Raw genomic sequence first — 11,200 nt, 5'->3', positions numbered from 1 at the left:
GTGTTGCGAACTAAGACCATCTAAACATTATTATTTGAATTCCATTGGAGGGATTACTTGTCCATAATAGGGTGCTGTAATTAATTGGGACGTCGACATATATTTATACCATTTCGTCAATGTGAACACAAAAAGTCACAACACACCTTAAGAAAATTATGGATCCTAATAGCGGCTTCTTTTGTTTTTCTGCCTTCAATTCAATGAATTGACCAAAAATATATTGGCTACCTATCTAGCCTCGCCAGGGTGTGCTTCACTCACTTTTTTTGGTCATGCTCATTATTCAATTGTGGGACTCACTTTTTTCCATTATGTTCCCCACTTTTCACCATTCACAATTTATTCTATTGATTTTCTTGCATTATGTTATGTATGTCAAAATCAAATTATATGCTGCAAATAATACATGGCTTAAGCGGAGATACTCAAGCTTGGCTTATTGTTTTGTGAGATATTTTTTATTCATAACATGCTTGGGTCAAACATGGTCAACTCAATATTTTGTCTCTTTTGGATTTATGTAATTTTTTTTAGAAAAAGTATAAGTAGACAAAAAAATAAATACTAAATAATGTGAACAATTGATATATCGGATATTTATTTTACTCAGAGTGCGGATGGTTATTCTAATATTCAAGAAAGTTATTGGTTATCTAACATAACCTTTTTTTATAGGTTTTGTTTATTTTTATTTGGTTTTAAAGGGAATTTTATTTTACATCGATAAGGATCGAATTCTAAATTTTTAACTTATAAAAATTTTGATATTATTTTATGATATTGTTTTTTTTTTTAATTTAAGTTAATAAAAAAATGTATGAATAATTATATTTTTAATAGAGTTTATTTTATTACATGCTTTGATTTTTTTTTAAAAAGATACTGTAATATTTATATTTTATGTTTTGATGATGATGATTTAAAATAAAAAATAAACAATATAATTTGCCAACTACTAATATTCTCGTTAATTTATATTTTTACTTTTATCAAGAGATTATGAAATAATACCCATGTTTCCCACAGTTTCTTAATCCAATTTTCATATTTTATTATTGAAATGTGAAAACAACGACTACAGAATAAATAATTGAGTTGTTTTTATAGGTTCATTTCCATATTTTAGATTAATTATATGAAATGCGGAAATATAAAAGACTTAAAAAGTTTTGCAACAATAAGCATGTGCTACATTATTATAACTTAAATTTCTATAATATACCAATATTAAAGGAGGAACGTGACGATAAGAGGTTAGTTTAATAAACAAGTTTAGTTAGATTAATTAAAAATTTAATTATAATAGACTGTTTAATTAAAGGTAGGATGCCAACACTATTTAATGACGTAACTTTTGAATCTGAGTTATAACGCCCTTTTTTTTAACCTGTCGTTCTCATTTTTTTTTCTATATGTAACCTTTATTATTTGTCAACTATAATTTTAATATATTAAAATATTAGGGATTATAAACTTTACACTATTTTAAAGATAAATAATTTAAATTGTAAATTACGAAAGGTAAACTGTGGAATTTAAATTGTTTTAAATAAACAAATAGAATGAAAATACATCTCGGAAAGCTTTACAGAACTTTAATTAAGTTCTCATAACGAATAGTAAAATTTTGGAGCAATTTACTATAATAAATAATGTAGCCTCTAATTTTATTAAAATGCATAAAATAAAAAATAATACTAAAATATATTTTTTTATAATTTATGTAAATCGTAATAGAAGTATCACGGTTTATAAATGCACGTAATCCGCTATAAAGGGTGTCGCGGATTACGTTGGAAAAAATATCACATAATCTACGGTAAGAGTATCGCAGTTTATGTGTGTTTTGGGTTTCGTGAATAAACTGCTACACGGTGTCGTGGTTTATGCTTTAGTGTGGACTTAATTCATTTTTCATGAAGGATGATATTCTGGTTGAAAGTTTGGCTTGCAATTAAATGTATGTCGCAACATAGGTTTCTACTTGGATTTAATTGACGTTAGTCTGTTATACTAATAGAATTACCAACAAAATTAGAAGACGTTAACTCGAGAGAATGACAACTACACAGCAAGTACAATTTTACTTAACAGTAAATTCAACTTTACTTAACAATAAGTACAACTAAAACAAAACAAGAACACAAATAAGGAAAGAAAAATATAAGCTAATCATGACGACCTAATGTTACCTATGCCTCGGCACTGGGGGCGGATCCTCACTGAGGGCAAGTCCTGCGAGTGTGTCCTGTCTGTCTGTATAGCCCACATCGTTTCGGCCAACTAGTATCGGCCTCATCCATGGTGTTACGGAATCTTGTTGTCCTCGGTCGCCTTTCTCTGGCACGTCTCATGTTAGGATCAGGGACGATAGTAGGACCGGCATACAGTGGCCACAGACCCTCTAGAATATGGGGCAAAAATCTCATCCGGTATACACTGAACACCTTACTCATGGTATAAACCTCATGGACGTACGTAGCCCAGTCTAACCAGGACTGAGCACAGCATGCAATCGCATGGCAGCACGGGTAATGGTGAGCTTGAAAGTACTCACAGTCATAAGTGCGATCTCTGAGGGAAACCCGATACATCCCAAGCAAGAAGTTACCGGCAGGAGTCGTCTCAACCACGGTATACTCAGACTGATGTCTATCGAACAGAGTAACCGTGAAGCACCTCGCATCTTTCAGGTTGTGCTCTATCGCCTTCACCAGTGCCTGGCAAAACCGTTGGCCTGATTCTAACTGCGCCTCTACTGTCTGCCCTCGGACGACAAAAAGTTCTGCTAGCCTCCCATGTGTATTTGACAAGTGCAGTTCCGTGACCCCTTCAGTACAGAATTAACACACTCGGATATGTTCGTCGTCATGTGGCCGAACCGTCTGCCTCCATCCTGGTGTTGGGTCTACTTATCGTATTCCAATCGGTTGGTCCAGTCACACATGGCCAGATTCTCAGTCCTCATAGTGTCAAACCAGTAGTCAAATTCAACCTCAATCTTGGCATACGCCGCATTCACGAGCATCCCCCTTGCATCCTGACCCTTGAAATTGAGAACAAAATTAGCTGCAACGTGTCGAATGTAATACGCTCGATATGCATGAGGCGGTTTTCAACCTTAAAACTGAGAGTATCCGTCTTGCATCTTGACCCTTAAAACTGAGAGCAAAATTATTCTTTTAAAATTAACTACTAGTATAATAGGTAAATTTAAAATCTTATACTAATCTTTTTTAGATATTAAATTTATGGATTAATCTCTTAAAACTTACAACAATTTAACACTTCAGGTCTCAAAAACTTAGACATTTTCACTTATCATTAAAAATATATTAACAAAAAAAAAAAGAAATGTGAGAAATGGTATGAAGACAATCTCTGAGCAGGACTGAGTCTGAGTGTATGGTTAACAACTCCTGGAGATAAGTCACGGTGTCGGTGTTTGACTTTTATGTAAGATTCATTCTCTTTTCTTTTTCCTCGCAAAATAAATACTAAGAAATAAAATAGTAGTTGTTAAAAATGGCCCGAGTTGCAGCAATCCACTTCTTAATAAGTCACCCAAAAAAAAATCCACTAATTAATAAATATTTAAAAATCTTTTGGAAGAAAAAGTATTAGTTAAAAATAATAAGAATTTATTTTAGCATTTATTAATTATTGTAATAATTAATAAATATTAAATAAAATACATTTTTGTTATTTTTTGGTCTTTATAGTATTATCGATAAATATTAGAGAGATAAAGATGTTTTATGTCTTATTGAAGGATGATATGTTTAAGTATAATGTATAGAATATAAATTAGATTAATAAATTTAGGGTAAAAGATATTTTTTATCTTTAAAATTTGGTAAAAATTTTAAAAATATTTTTAAATTTTATTTTTGTCTCAAAAGTTTTCGATTTGCATCAAATATATTCTTAAAGGCTAATTTTTCAAAAAAAATTATTAGGATCAATTCGACAACAATTTTATAAAAATAACCTTTAAAATAAGTAAATCAAACATAATTTTCATTCATTATTATTGGATTAGTGTTAAATTTTTTAAAAAATTTAGTTGTCAAGAATATATTTGATGTAAATTAAAAACTTTTAAAACAAAATTGAAACAAAATAAATTTAAAGATATTTTTAAACCTTTTATCAAATTTTAAAGACAAAAAATATATTTTATCCATAAATTTATTATTTAAAATACAAATTTAATCTTTAAATTAATGTATCTAAATTTTTAAAATATTTATAATGTATATTAAATTTAATTCTCAGCTTTGTAGATTTTAATTTTTAAAAATTTTTAACATACAAATCTACCTCTCAATTTTATGTATCTCACTCAAATTAGACGTTCAAAATTTATTTTCTTTCTCTTTTCTTAACAAATTCCACGTCTGATTTGTTCAATAATAATTAAACAAAAAAGTTAATTTCATATAAAAAAATACCAACTAACCTTTTTCCAATAACTATGTATTACATGCCAATTTTTTCCCTATAAAAAAAATAGCCGTAGCTACCTTCCCTTCCCATTCTTATCGCCTAAATTACAATTTTTACACATTCAAATTTAAAATATATAATTATATCAATTTTATTTTTTCAATCGATCCAAATTATTCTATAAATATTTTTATTATTATTGTGCACATATCTTATTTACAAATATATATATATATATATATATATATATATATATATATATATATATATCGTTTACAAGATAAAGAAAATTTAATTAACTAAAATTTTACTTATTTTTTTTACAGTATAGATAATATATGTTTATATCTATTTTGTTTACATAATAAACGAAATATATAATATAATTTAAAATTGTAAATATTTTTTAAAATATTAATAAATAAAATATTTTATTTATTTATTTATAAAAAATCCCTTATTTTATTTTATATTATTTAACTTGTACTTTAATTTGGTCATCTTCATTTTTAATGAATCCATTAAATAAACTGTATAATATATTGCATATTATATAACAAAAAAGGAATTTAACATAAAAAGAATCGTGCATACAAAAATTTTTAAACATAACTAAATATATATTTAAATTTTATATTTATTCATGCACTATATCAACAAACATATTCTAATCCTTTTTTTTTAATTTTCCAAAGGCAACATATATATATTGTAATCTTTTAAATCAATGCACAATGTGGAATATTATTGGCACAGTGCATTCACAATTAATAATAGTGTACGTATAAGTCATGAATGTCAATTAATTAGTAATAAAATATAACATATTTATTTTCGTTTTCCATTATTATTTGCTTTAAATGTGCCCACAAGAAAAAAACGAATAAGGAAGAAACTAACATATACATAGAGCCATAGACTGAATAAAGTAAAGCCTAGAGAAAGGGGGAAAAAATAGTTTTACTTGAATTTTCGCGTGGAAGTCGTGTTTGGAAGTCAAATTCAACAGAGGCTTATCTCAGTCACCTAAATAATTTTCTCATTTTTTTGGTTTCTTTGAGCTCCACGTCACCTACTATATATTTTTCAATATTTTAAATATGAAAAAATATAGGATATTAATATATTATCTGTCAATTTATTGTTAATAACATTTAATTATTATATTTTAAATACATATATAAGGAGACATATTTAAAAAATATATCTATAAAGACACATAGTTATAAAAAAGATATTTTTATTAGACATATCTATAAAAATACTTCTATTAAACACAATCATAAATAAAAATTGGCAGAAGTTGATAAAAAATAACTATGTTAAATATAGTTAGTGTTGTATTATTAAATACGTAGTGTTGTATTATTAAAAAAATAACTATGTTAAATATACACAAAAATTTGTCATAAATATTAATTATTATTATTATTATAAAATATATATTAAAAATAAGTTATATATATATATATATATAATATTTTAAATTATTATGTTTTTTCAACGTCCTCCTTTTTTGAAAAAAAATAACAATGCGAATTTTATTTGCTTTTATCCATTCTCTCTTCGTAGGTACTTGAAATAATCATTTTTTTAATTAATATAAGAACAAAATATATATAGAATAGGAAATATTTCAAGTATCCTATAATGTCGAATATTCTAATATTTTTAACCATTAATATAAATTATATATATACTATAATTAAAATTAATAATTAAACTTAACAGCTAAAATTATTGAAATATTTTACCTCATAGCTTTCTATAGGATATATATATATATATATATATATATATATATATATATATATATATATATATATATATATATATATATATATGTATGTGTGTGTAAAAAAATGTGGTGTACATGTAACTTTTATCACATTATTAAGAAAAAGAATGAATAAACATGTGGTATATTTAAAATATAAATAAATTCGGATTTTTTTAAATTTAAAAACAAAAAAAATTGGGTGTCGACAAAGATTGTCAAAAGTATGTATATGACGCGTGTAAGGTAAAAAGTAAAGTACAGAGAAGTCAATAATTCTGTAAGAGAAAAAAAAAAGGGAATAGAAAAGGTATATATCTCTATTCTCTAGTCTCTAATAATTATATATATTATAATTCATGCAACGTGGAAAATGTTTGAAATAGTAAACGTGTAAACAAAGAATCAAGGGACCACAAACACAATAGAAACACCCACTAATATATTATTATTAATAATAATAAAGACTTAAAATTTTAAAGAATATACTAATACTAATAAAGACGACAAATCGCTTGGTCAATAAAGAGCTTCTAGGTTTTCTAGTCACTCTAACTCTCCAACTAGCATCATCTTATTAATTTTTTACTATTATTTTCAATGAATATTCTTATCAAATAAGTGAAAATTCTTACACTAATTAACATAACAAAATTAATTCATATATTCTTTTAATATAAAAAATTTATATAAATATTCAATTTTATTTATTTTTAAATTTGCCACATCTAAAAGTAATTAATTTTTATTTAATTTACTACCTCAAAAGACATGCAAATACATAGATCTTTTTTGTTACACGATGAAAAAAATCTCATACTTTAAATTCTTCAAGTTGTAATGTTGATGGTTTGATAAAAATAAGTTTTTCTCATTATTAAAAAGAATTAAAAAAAATTTTTAGAAAATATTTGTTGAATTATTACGCCTTATATACTATGTACTCTTTATGTATTTTTACTAAAAAATAATTATAATCACAAGTCTATTATTGATAAAAAAAAATCTAGGTAACACATGATAATAATTCATTTTTTTTTTTGGAAAAAAATCAGTATATAACAGCTAAATCCAAAACAAAATTAGAGTCCTAATAGGTATATAGAAAACCTTCAAAAGTTTATGTATTCATTGTAAATGCCATACTAGTGGTAGTTTTGAATTCTCGAATTATTATTATTGATAGAGAGAGCAGAGAGGTGTGTGTATTTGACTTGAAAAATTCATTTCCATTGTTTTTATTCTACCAAGAATATAATTCTGTCTCGTCATTTTCGGATAATATATGCTCTTTTTTTCGATAACTCAATTCACTATACAATAATTATCTTGTATATATAAAATACTTATATATATTTAATTAAGTAATACCTAGTAAAATAACTAATTTTATATTAACTATTATTAAAAAATATTTAATATTATTAATATATTAAAAATAAATTTGTATGTTATATGTAACAACTATAACTATATCCTATGCTTGAACGTTATTTTGTATAAAATAATAGATGGATTGCCACGTACGTCTCCTTATCTAGTTTTACTGGCTATGTATTAAAATAGAAAGAAAAACAATTTGAATTGAATAATAAAATATATATATATTTAAATAGGTTTCACATACATTTTGTATCTGACATTTTTATTTTTAAAAATATTTTATTATATTAAAATTTTTAAATTTTTAAAAATAAAATATAATTTTTTTCATTACATTTATAAAGATTTATTTGTCTAAATACAATAATAAATCTAACTAAGATAAAAATTAATGTCTTATTTTTATAAATTTTAAAACTTTGATGTAATAAAACTTTTTTAGGTAGTGTTTGTTTTTCGGTATGATATTTGTTAGTTTAAAAATTAGTACTAAAGTTTTTGTCTCTATTTCAATAAATTTTTATCATTTAATCTCAATTTTTTTGTTTCTGTCTCTTTACCAAACACTATCTTAGAGACCAAAATGTCAAGTTCAAAATTTTTCAGATTTATTTAAATAAATTAAATAAGTAAAGGAAGTGGACCAGTTTCTGTGTACATTGCAAATGCCAGCTATTTAATTAATTATAAGCAAGTGGTTGGATATATTTCCCCATGTGTGGTCTTTCCACTCAGTTTCCTTCTTCAACTTGGATTCATTCATTGAAAAAAGTGATACCTTATTGGCTTTTATTCCTCTTTCTTTCTTTCTCTATCTATATATATACACATGTTTTGTGTTAGTCTCAATTGGTTGGCTCTTTAATTTCTCTAAGATTTTTTTCTTCATCTTGGTTATTAAGTGCTTATTGTTTGGGAAAGTTCGTCTACTTTGTTTGAATTTGATAGATTTGACAACTATGGATTGTTCTTCTTGGATTAACACTTCCTTGGATCTCAACATTAATCCTCATCATCATAGAGTTCATCATGAGGAAGTTCCTGTAAGTATTGTTATATGTGAAGTGCTTTGATAAGAACAATGTCTTGAGATGGAGATTAATTCTGTGTTTTGATGTGTTTGTTGATTTCAGAAGAAACAGGTTGAAAGCAATGTTTTCTCATTGGGGTTGTCCATGGTTCCTTTGAAAGAAGAGGTTAGTTTAGTAATTTCATCTGTTAGCAACAATCTAGAAGAATTGATTGATTTTCAATGATTAGAATATGCAAAATAGATCTTTCTTTGTGGTTTCTAATTGAAATGATTGCTTGTGTTTGTAGTTTAATACAAGATAAGGTTATCAATCTCTTAAGAGTTTGCATAAATTTGTAGAACTTAGGTAAACTTAAATAGTAAAACTCAACTCATAAACTCAGATTTAAGGAAAGTAAACATGGAAACTGTAGAATTTGACAAACTTTTGGTATTCAATTATTCATGCATCATTGTTTAGAACTCTGTGAATGATCCAATTTGTGTTGCTATTTTCAGTCCAATACGGATTACTTAGAAGAGGAACTGAAGCGTGTGACTGCCGAAAACAAGAAATTGGCTGAAATGCTTTCTGTGGTTTGTGAGAATTACAACACTTTGAGGAACCACTTGATGGAATACATGAAAAAAAATCCTGAGAAGGAGCTTAGCCCTTCATCAAAGAAGAGGAAATCTGAGAGCAGCAACAACAATTGTGATCCGATGGCATTGGCGTCGAACAATGGGAACTCCGAGAGCAGCTCGACCGACGAAGAATCGTGCAAGAAGCCGAGGGAAGAAACCATCAAGGCTAAGACCTCAAGAGTTTATGTTAGGACGGAAGCATCCGATACAAGCCTTGTAAGATTCTTTACCCTTATAGCGTTGTTTGATCTGTGTAGCCGACCTTGTTTAATAGTAGTATTATGAATGATTTTGTGCAATTGTTGATAGGCTTTGTTCTTTTTATGTATTTTTCAGATTGTGAAAGATGGATACCAATGGAGGAAATATGGACAAAAAGTAACAAGAGATAACCCTTCTCCAAGAGCATATTTCAAGTGCTCTTTTGCTCCAAGCTGTCCTGTAAAGAAGAAGGTAAATCCGACAAACGAAAGAAAAAAAAAATTGTCTTTAAATATCTGTCATTATAGGACCTTCATATAGAAACCGAGTCCGGGACAAGTACAGGATAGATATCTGTCCCAGCCTCGGTTCCTTGAAGTTAGTGGCTACCATCCTGATGTAAAATTTCATCACAAGCTAAGTCAGTTTTGTTGTTGCTTGGTTTACTTCAGGTGCAAAGAAGTGTTGAAGATCAATCTGTGCTGGTTGCGACTTACGAGGGTGAGCACAACCACCCCCTCCCTTCTCAGATGGAGGCAACATCCGGCCCGAACCGTTGTATGACCATAGGTTCGGTACCTTGTTCGGCATCAATTAGCTCTTCTGCACCAACAGTTACTCTTGACTTGACAAAATCCAAGCCCAGCAACAACAATGATTCCAAGATTACAACAAAACCAAAGGTTGATTCACCTGAACAAGTACCTAATGTTTTGGTGGAACAGATGGCTAGTTCATTGACCAAAGATCCAAATTTCAGAGCAGCACTTGTTGCTGCCCTTTCAGGAAGATTGATGCACAATAATTGAATTGAGAATTTGGTGAAAGTGTAGCTATTTAGCATAGTGCCAACAATTTAGGCATTTTCCATAAATGGTTCATTTTTAGAACATAGGATCTTATTATATATGTAAATACAAACATTAGAAAAATTGAGACATATTTCTCAGTTTGATCCTATAAGTGGAAATTAAGATCCACTGAGGATGGATTCTGCATCATGGAAAAGATCTAGGTTACTTCAAATTTGATTTTCCAAATTGAGTTATTTCCAAAGAATTTCCTTTCATAGAGTTTGTAGTTCTGATGGCTTTATAATTTCTCCTTTCAATTATATATAGATGATTTAATAGGAGTGATGTAAAGCTAGGACATTTTCCAAGCTGTTCAATACAAAGATTCAGGCTCCTTGTTTGAGATTTTGCATTTTGGAATTTATCTTATACATCAATCAAGAACTGTACATTTATGCAAAATCTAGCTAAGTATGTCACATTTGGAAGAAAAGGTTGATTTAGCTGTTAAGTATCTTGCCTCAAACCTAATTACTTTTGAAACATTCATTGTATTTTGTTTGCTGAGACAATTTCATTTTTTATCAAACCACCAGATTTGGTCAAGATTCCTGGGATCTCTAATCAATATTCTAACAGTGATTACATGAAATTAGGTAGAAGTTAGAAAGTGATATACTAATAGGGGCCCACATTGTTGAGGTGCTCAATCAAAACTTTCAACTTAGTCCATTGTTTTACCATGATGACCAATGACCAGGTAGGTAATGCTGGACATTGTTGAAAGAAAGAGTACCTATGGGAATAAGATATCACAAGGTGTACCCTTGTCTTGTCCCCATCATAGGGTAAAGTGAATAGTTTTCATGAATCATGAGCATATAAAATAAGATTATTTTGATCCTGATTAATCCACCAATTAAACCATCAATTTCC

The 11,200-nt window shown here is 27.7% G+C and overlaps 1 protein-coding gene across 1 annotated transcript; it reads left to right on the top strand.

Moving 5' to 3' along the window:
* The first annotated feature begins 8,252 nt into the window (after positions 1-8,252).
* LOC112709738 (probable WRKY transcription factor 40) lies at positions 8,253-10,676 on the top strand. The gene is made up of 5 exons (XM_025761646.3): positions 8,253-8,655; positions 8,746-8,808; positions 9,144-9,485; positions 9,606-9,722; positions 9,923-10,676. The coding sequence occupies exons 1-5, from the start codon at positions 8,572-8,574 to the stop codon at positions 10,277-10,279; spliced, it is 963 nt and encodes a 320-aa protein (XP_025617431.1). The 5' UTR covers positions 8,253-8,571; the 3' UTR covers positions 10,280-10,676.
* Positions 10,677-11,200: the final 524 nt, after the last annotated feature.

This window comes from Arachis hypogaea, chromosome 9 (genome assembly GCF_003086295.3).
Source record: "Arachis hypogaea cultivar Tifrunner chromosome 9, arahy.Tifrunner.gnm2.J5K5, whole genome shotgun sequence".
NCBI lineage: Eukaryota > Viridiplantae > Streptophyta > Magnoliopsida > Fabales > Fabaceae > Arachis > Arachis hypogaea.
The sequence above is the reverse complement of the archived record's forward strand: the minus strand, read 5'-3'. Positions and strand labels throughout refer to the sequence as shown.